This window comes from Lactuca virosa, chromosome 4 (genome assembly GCF_052849685.1).
Source record: "Lactuca virosa cultivar CGN04683 chromosome 4, Lactuca_virosa_CGN04683_v6, whole genome shotgun sequence".
Classification (NCBI taxonomy): Eukaryota; Viridiplantae; Streptophyta; class Magnoliopsida; order Asterales; family Asteraceae; genus Lactuca; species Lactuca virosa.
This window is the reverse complement of record NC_136429.1, coordinates 67313888-67323330: the sequence shown is the minus strand read 5'-3', so window position 1 is coordinate 67323330 and position 9443 is coordinate 67313888. Positions and strand designations below refer to the sequence as shown.

General features: G+C 40.1%; 1 protein-coding gene across 1 annotated transcript; it reads left to right on the top strand.

Annotated features, from left to right (window-relative positions):
• The first annotated feature begins 4802 nt into the window (after positions 1 to 4802).
• Positions 4803 to 7207, top strand: LOC145104584 (uncharacterized). The gene is made up of 4 exons (XM_079041805.1): positions 4803 to 5496; positions 5590 to 5891; positions 6188 to 6335; positions 6867 to 7207. Exons 1-4 carry the CDS (start codon positions 4803 to 4805, stop codon positions 7205 to 7207), a joined length of 1485 nt encoding a protein of 494 aa, XP_078897931.1.
• Positions 7208 to 9443: the final 2236 nt, after the last annotated feature.

The following is a 9443-nucleotide window of genomic DNA, read 5'->3' as shown; positions in this document are numbered from 1 at the left end:
CACAAGGGATGCTAATCGTTATTATTTGACTTTTACTGATGATTACAGTAGATATGGATATGTCTACTTAATCAAGCATAAGTCAGAGACTTTTGAGAGGTTTAAAGAGTTTAAACAGGAAGTCGAGAATCAATTGGGCAGGAACATTAAGATGCTTCGATCCGATCGAGGTGGTGAGTATCTTAGTTCAGAGTTCCTCGACTATCTTAGGGAATGTGGGATTGTCTCACACTTGACACCTCCCAGGACACCGCAGTTGAATGGTGTAGCTGAGAGGCGTCATCGAACCTTGTTGGATATGGTTCGTTCCATGATGAGTCGAGCTTCGCTACCAATCTCATTTTGGGGGTTTGCCTTAGAGATTGCCGCCCATATCCTTAATCTAGTTCCCACAAAGAAAGTTGCCAAAACTCCTCATGAGATGTGGACTGGTAAAGTACCCAAACTAGACCACATTAAGATTTGGGGTTGCGAGGCTTTCGTGAGACGCGAGACTCATGATAAGCTCGAACCTCGAAGCGAGAGGTGTATTTTCATCGGCTACTCACAGAAATCCTTTGGTTACCTCTTCTACAGACCTAGTGAGAATGTGGTCTTTGTAGCTAGGAGGGCGTTCTTTCGAGAGAGAGAGAGAGAGAGAGAGAGAGAGAGTTCATAAGCCAAGGAGACAGTGGGAGGCAAGTTGACCTTGAAGAAATTCAAGAGTCAAGTGGTGAAGGAACTTCAAACCCTAGCACTCAACTTGAGGAGGAAACTTCTGTTGAGCCAATTGACAAGTCTGTACCTCTGAGGCGTTCCACAAGGGTTAGGAATGCACCTGAGCATTACTATGGATTCCATATTACTGCGGAAGGTGATACACTTATCAGTGATGAGACACTGATAGGTCTGGATGAACCTAACAGTTACGCGGAAGCCATGGCAGGCCCTGAGTCAGCCAAGTGGAAAGAGGCAATGGACAGCGAGATACAGTCCATGTATGACAATCAAGTTTGGAACTTGGTTGAGAATGTACCAGGTCGTAAGACTGTAGGGTGCAAATGGATCTTCAAGAAGAAGACCGACATGGATGGTAATGTACACACTTATAAGGCACGACTGGTTGCAAAGGGTTTCTCACAAACTCCGGGAGTTGATTATGATGAGACCTTTTCTCCAGTGGCCAAGATTAAGTCTATTAGGGTTCTGTTAGCCATAGCCACATTTTATGACTATGAAATATGGCAATTGGATGTCAAAACTGCTTTCCTTAATGGAAAGTTGGCTGAGGATGTTTACATGAGTCAGCCAGAGGGTTTTGTCAACACAGAGTACCCTAATAGAGTGTGTAAGCTTGAGAAATCCATTTATGGGTTAAAGCAAGCACCTCGCAGATGGAATCTTTGCTTTGATGAGAAAGTTAAGGAATTTGGCTTTTCTAAGAGTGAAGATGAATCTTGTGTATATGTCAAGGCTAGTGGGAGTATAGTTAGCTTTTTGGTATTGTATGTGGATGACATACTACTCATAGGAAATGACATCCCAACTCTACAGGAAGTTAAGTCCTGGCTTGGGAAGTGTTTCTCTATGAAGGACCTAGGAGAAGCTGCCTATATTCTAGGGATAAGGATCTTGAGAGACCGGAGTAAAAGACTAATTGGACTTAGTCAGAGTACTTACTTGGATAAGGTGTTGAAGAGATTCGGCATGCAGGACTCCAAGAAAGGAGAGTTACCCATCCAGAGTAATGCCAGATTGAGTAAGACGCAGAGCCCTAGTACTGAGGCTGAGATAGCAGAAATGAGTCGAATACCTTATGCTTCGGCTGTAGGATCGATCATGTATGCTATGACGTGTACTCGACCTGATGTAGCCTTTTCTTTGAGCATGGTTAGCAGGTATCATGGGAACCCTGGCAAGGCACACTGGACTGCGGTAAAGAATATCCTCAAGTACCTACGGAGGACTAAGGACTGGGTCCTTACCCTCGGTGGGAGTGAAGACTTGAGAGTTGTAGCGTATAGTGATGCTAGCTTTCAAACTGATAGGGATAATTTCCGCTCTCAGTCAGGCTGGGTCTTTACCTTAAATGGAGGAGCAATTTCTTGGAAGAGTTCCAAGCAAGAGACAGTGGCTGATTCAACTTGCGAATCAGAGTATATAGCAGCTAGCGAGGCAGCAAAGGAGGCGATATGGCTAAAGAACTTCATTGGAGACCTTGGAGTTGTACTAGCTATTAAAGAGCCAATGGAAATTTTCTGTGATAGTGAAAGTGCAGTTGCCTTAGCCAAGGAACCAAGGGATCACGGGAGATCCAGACACATCGACAGAAAATACCATTTCATCAGACATCGAATAGAAGAAGGACTCCTCGTGGTAAAGAGGGTATAATCGGATGAGAATCCAGCAGATCCCCTCACGAAGGGACTGACTCGGGTTAAGCATCTCCAGCATGCTCGGAGCATAGGGCTGAAGGATGATATTAGATTTAGTAGTTAGATAACCTTGAAATTTGTAAAGTGTAATTGACATTAGATGATGAATAAAAGGTGTTTTATTTATGAGTAAAGTGTTGCTATCTCTTGTCGATCATTTACTATATTTCTTTTGCATGGTTTGACTTCCAGAATAATTATGTTTGGTATATCATATTATTCGAACCTCCACAGTCGGTCATATGTCGGAATTAGGTATGAATCAAGACTGTCATGATTGGTTGCAGAGGTCTAAGTTGTTGGACATGGCTACAACACTCATGAGTGCTCATAAGTTCTGAGCATTGGACTCAACCCACGCTCACTGGAATCACTTCGTGGAATTTATCTCGAGTGATCGTGAGACGGTAATATCATATAAGTCTTCAAACCTAGAGATATGATTTGTTACTTATGAGTTGGTTATGCATTGATTGTACGTTAACGCATTGGTAACTCGATGTTATAAAACGTGCTTTTGTGTATAATTCAATGAGTGGTAGAACAAACATATGAGTCAAAGTTTATCTGTTCCTTCTTGGATTAGAAGCTGATATCTGGGCCCCTCGATGATTTTGTTTTGACCTATGTACCGGGCCCGGTCAGAACTAAGTTGATGTGTTCAATTAAGTTCTTTGTCAAACAAATCGGAAATCGGGAAACAAACTGTTGGACACAAAGTAAGACACTGTTCCATGTATTTGTCCGGCTGATATCTAGAACAGAGGATTATATGATCACTTATCTTAAATGGCGTATCATCATCTTCTCAGTTCCGAGAGACCTTGAAAGAGCTACGATTGCCGATCGGTTCCTGAAGTATTGCAGTTATAGTTATTAGACTTATCCAAGTGGGAGACTGTTGGATAAGGTGTCTAAGTCCATAACTATTTCTGGTATGTACTTGACCCGACCCGGCATGGTCCATTTGGGTTGCATGGCACCATGCAATTGGATAAACTAAAATGAGAGAAATAACACTTATGGTTTATTAATATATTATAAGTTCTAATATATTAATAATATTATTTAATTAGTTTGATCAAGAATTAATTTAGAATTAATTAAGTGATCAAAAGATAACTAATTAAATATATGGGTAGATTATGTAAATCTTCCATATCTCATATAGTGGGCTAAGAGGCTCCATGGATTATCAAGTTGGGTTCCACCCATAGGATGCTCCATGGATGCTCCATGGGAGTTACAAACCCATGGGTCATAGAAATGAAGAGTCATGACACATTAGGGTTTACATGGTGTAACCCTAGATGTGTCAACACTATATAAGAAACCCATTCTCCACCAAAATAGGCTACACTAAGAAACAAGAGGGCTAGAGCCGATTTTGCAAGTGTAAGATTCTCTCAAAGTTTACTCCTTTGCATTTGGTGTTGTGTGAAGCATTTGAGGCATCACACTTGGGGTGCTAGGCTCACAAGGTTTCAAGGATCATAATCAACAACAAGGTAAGTTATTCTATCTTTCATTCAAGTTAAAAATGTTCCCCATGTATGTTAGATAGGAATATAGCCTTGGAATTCAACTTTCCATGATTATTAGACAAACATAGATCCAAGGTTATTAGGGTTGCATGTACACTTAGGAAGTGTTAGAATGCTAAAAACCCATTATCAAGATCCAAGATCAACCGTCAACAGGTCAATTTTACATTATTGTCTTGTTTTTAATTTTGTCCAACAGTAGGATAGTCTGCTTCTATTCCTTTCTTATAGTCAGATCTGAATGATTGATCTAATTTTTAGACGAAACTTGGTAATTATAATAATAATAATTGAATTTATTTATCGCAATTAATCGACCTATAATTCTCAATATTATTTGTCGGTTTCTTTGCGTTCCTATTAGATTTGAGATTCAACAATCTTAAAGGTTTTTATATTGTGTTTATAAATCAACAGACTAATGGACACACAAATTCCAACTGCTTGCCTCCACTACATGAACCAACAGTTTGCCAAGCTTGACCCATTCGATGGTCAGAACTGCACCCATTCGGATGACAAGGTCAAGTTCATGCTTCATGTGCTGAAACTCACCTACGTTTTGGACCCAAATTTGGCCCCAAATCCCGTTGATCCACTTCTCGAGGTGGGGAAAACTGTGGATCTAACGATCATCTCTAATTTGGAAAAGAAAAGAGCTCTGCATAAAGAGTATGAGGAACTGTGTATGGGTCACATCACGAACTCATTGTCTGATCGTCTCTATGATCTTTACGTGTCGGTCAAAGATTCGAGAGAGTTATGAAGTGATTCAGAACTCAAGTACAAGGCACATGAGGAAGGTACTAGCAACTACCTTGTGTCTAAGTACCTAGTGTTTCAAATGGATGATGACAAACCTATCATGGAGCAATTGCATGAACTCCAAGTCATGGTCAACAAGCTGAACACGCTCTCCATCTCGATACCAGAACTCTTTCAGGTTGGTGCAATCATCGCAAAAATGCCACACTCGTGGAAATACTTCTCTAAGAGAATGATGCACAAATCTGAGGACTACTCCTTGGATGATCTAATGAAACACCTTCACATTAAGGAGGAAACTCGCATCAGGGACAAACATGGTAAAGTCGGATCGAGTGTGCACCATGTATCAGATGGGGGTTCTGGTCATAAGACCATGTCTGGGGGACAGAACAAAAGGAACTTGGGACCTAAGAAACAAATCTTTAAGAAACCAAGTCATCAAAATCCTAACTCAAAGCCAAAGAGGGCCGAACCTTTCCACGTCTGCGTAGAGATTGGGCACTATGTGAGAGAATGCAAAGATCGCAAATCAGGACCAGTTGCACATGCAGTCGAGCAAGTGACTGATATGGTGGCAAGTTTGAACCTTGGAGAGTTTTTCATGATCTCTTCCCTTACCCGAGCAATTTGTGCTCGAGGATGGTTCGTGGACACCGAAGCCACTATGCATGTTTGTGGGCAACGAGAGAGCTTCCGCACTTACTGTCCAATGCCACCAGGAACGATAGTCGTATGTTGTGATGGTCACAGAGCTGAAGTTCAAGGAAGAGGTGATGTTTGTTTGAAGTTCACATGTGGTGAATAGGTTACCCTTCGAGATGTTCTTCATGTTTCTACTATCTCGAAAGATTTGGTTTTTGTAGATAAGTTTGACAAATGTGGGTTCAAGATAGAGCTTGAGAAAGGCAGAATTGTGATCACTAAGGGAAGAAGATATGTTGGAAGGGCGAGAAACTGTTCAGGAATGTATCCTCTTTCCATTAGTGATGAGGGTAGTGCAAGTAGGTCAAGTGTTGAGAGTGAGGGTTCTAATGTTGAAAATGTATCTTGTGTGGGTATGAATGATGTAACTGATGGAATGATTGCTAATGTGAATGAAGTGAACTTTTCTGGTTACTTTCTTTGTTCAATTGCTTTATGGCATAAACGTTTAACAAACACTAATGTTAAAAACATTGAAAAAAAAAAGCAAACTAAAGGAATGTTAAAATATGACTCAAAAGATTTTGAAAAATGTGAAAGTTGTGTGAAATCAAAGTTTACAAAGAAACCATTTCCATCAGTTAAGAGAAATACATCATTACTTGAGTTGATTCATTGTGATATATGTGAATTAAATGGAATACTTACTCGATGAGGAAAAAGGTATGTCATCAGATTCTGTGATGACTCCAATCGATATCTACATGTTTATTTGATGAGATCAAAAGATGAATCTTTGATGCATTTAAACTGTATAAGGCTGAAGTCGAAAATCAACTTGAAAGACACATCAAAATTCGTCACTCGGACAGAGGTGGAGAATACTTCAACCAAGAGTTTGACTCGTTCTGTGAAGAGAATGGAATCAAATATGAGATAACTTCACCATATACTCCCCAACAGAATGGTTTGATTGAAAGAAAGAATCGAACCCTTTGTGAGATGGTCAACTGTATGTTGAACCAATAGGGTCAACCAAACAATCTGTGAGGAGAAGCACTATTGACTACTTGTTATGTTCATAATAGGATAACTAGTCATGTGATTCCTACAAGTCCTTATAAGTTGTGGAAAGGTAGAAAGCCTAACCTAGACTATTTGAAATTTTAGGGGTGTGTTGCTTATTATCGGACTCTCGATCCTAAGCGAACCAAAGTGGGAGCACGAGCTAATAAGAGTATATTTATTGGATATGCTCACAATAGCAAGGCTTACCGATTATTAGATATTTAATTATGTGTTGTTGTGGAATCCAGAGATGTGGAATTATTTGAGGATAAGTTTTCTAGGGATAATGAAAACTCCAGTCATACAACATCTACAAGTACTTCTCGATAAATACTCTCACCTCCTCCTATTGTGGAAGAACCTAGGATAAGTACTAGGGCTAGAATAGAGAAAAGTTTTCGGGACAATTTCTGTTCTTATTTGGTGGAAGGAACACAAAAGAAAGTGACAAGAGAGGTCATTTTTGCCATTAACGTGGATGATGATCCTAAAACCTTTACTGAATCCATGATGTCTAAAGATGCTCCTTTGTGGAAGCAAGCCATCAATGATGAAATGGACTCAATTATGGGTAATGGAACTTGGGAATTAGATGATCTACCCAAGGGGAGGAGACCCATAGGATCCAAATGGGTATTTAAGACAAAATATCATCCAGATGGATGCATATCTGCCTATAAAGTAAGATTAGTTGCTAAAGGCTATAGGAAGCGAGAAGGGATCGATTATTTTGATACCTACGCCCCAGTTGCTAGGATTAGTTCTATTTGAACTCTAATAGTAATATCATCTTTGAAAGGATTGTACATTCATCAAATGGATGTGAAGACAACCTTTCTGAATAGTTATCTCAAGGAGGAGATTTACTTAGAGCAAATTGAAGGTTTCGTGATACCTAGTCATGAAAGCAATGTTTGTAGACTTGTTAAATCCTTGATCTGGTTGAAGCAAGCTCTCAAGCAGTAGCATGAGAAATTTGAAACCATTGTGACGTCTTTCGGATTTCAGCACAAGAGTGCTGACAGGTGTATTTATTCCAAATACACATCTGATTACATAGTAGAATATGTCTTTATGTTGATCATTGGCACTCACCTAGAAGGTATTCTTAAGACATAGAAATACCTATCCTCGATCGTTAAGATGAAAGATCTTGATGTAGTTGATACAATTCTTGGTATCAATGTGAAAAGGACAGGCGGTCAAATTTCTCTGAGTCAATCTCATTACATAGAGGAAATTCTGACAAAGTTTCAACATTTGAATATTAAGGAGTTTAACACTCCTTTTGATTCAAGTGTGAAACTAAACGTGAATTCTGGATGAGCAGTGGCTCAAATAGAATATGCAAGTGCATTTGGGAGCATGATGTATGTTATACATTGCACTCGACCTGACATCGCATTTGTTGTAAGCAAACTGAGTTAGTATACTGTCAATCCAGGGACAGAGCACTGGAAGGCAGTGGGTAGAGTACTAGGATACCTGAAAAGGACAAGTACTTTTGAGTTGATGTATTCGTCATCAAATGGAATATTAGAAGGGTATTCTGATGTTAGTTGGATAAATCACACCAGTGACTCGAAATCCACAAATGGTTGGATTTATACTCTAGCCGGCGGTGCTATTTCTTGGGCAAGCAAGAAACAGACATGCATAGCTCATTCACGATGGAAGAAGAGCTAATTGGCTTCACAGCAGCAGGCAAAGAGGCATAGTGGATTCAAGATATACTTATGGATATCCGTCTGTGGGATATTCCAATGCCTTCAATACCCATGTACTGTGACAGTGAGGCCACACTGTCTAAAGTATATAATGCGATATATAATGGGAATTCGATACATGTAGATCCACGACACAATTTTGTGAGACAACTAATTGAAAGTGGTACCATTAAAGTTGTCTATGTCAAGACAAGTAGGAACTTGGTAGATCCGTTTACCAAACCTCTGACGAGAGATTTGGTTACATCTACCACGAGAGTCGTGGGTCTAAAACCACAATAGAATCGCTTAGTGATGGAAATCCAACTTGGTATTAGTTCTCCTAATTCTCAAGTTTAATGGGTAACAAAGAAGTCACTAATGATAAAATGTATTATCATTAATGATAGATCCATGTGAGGTAGGATAGTACGTCGTTGCCGAGAACTAGGTTGAGTTACGACTCTTAACAAAATTTTAGAGACATCTAAGCAATGAAGATGTTGTAAAACTTTGCCTCTATGATCTAGAGGTGGTGCCGCCTTAAGTGAAGATTAGTGGTTTATCTTCTAAAGGGTCATGAAAAGGATATATAGCGCATTACTATATTAGCGCTCAAGGAGAATGCAAAATACGACCTGTGATGTGTGGGGGTAAACCGGAGAGGTCACAAGCTTCATGGTTTAAACCTATAAGGATACCATTGAATTGGTGTCTTCTTGTTTGTTCTCATTAAACTAGGGTTTAATCTTCGTGACACCCAAGTGACATCATGTATCTGAGTGAAAGGAAACTTTCCAACTTGGTGGGGGATTGTTGGAAATTATAGATGAAATCTTGCAAATTGGCAAGTTTCCTCTATCCTATATTGGTGGGGGAAGAAACCTTTAGTGGTTTATATACCATTTCTCTTGATAGGCCTTCAAAGGCTTTAGTGGATCAAAGGAATATGCCAAGCCCACACACACACCTAGCCTAGCCTAGCACTATCCGACACCGTGAGTGCACGAAATGGCGCTATTTAGGCCCACTTGACACTTTGCACAACGCATCGGTCACTGGGATATGAGGAGCTTTTATTTTTGGCGAAGTTCGGGTCAAGTCGGTTTGACCGATCTGGTCAAACGGTTGACTTTATGAATAAGGTAACGAAATCTTCTAGAAGGTCCAAAAAATGGCTTGATTAGAGAGCAAGTCGTCGCCCTAGGGTTTCTAGGGGGCCGGCCCATGAAGGGCCATTTTCTGCCTTCTAGGGTTTCGATGCCTATAAATACAGCTCCCTTGGAGCCGTATTCTAGACT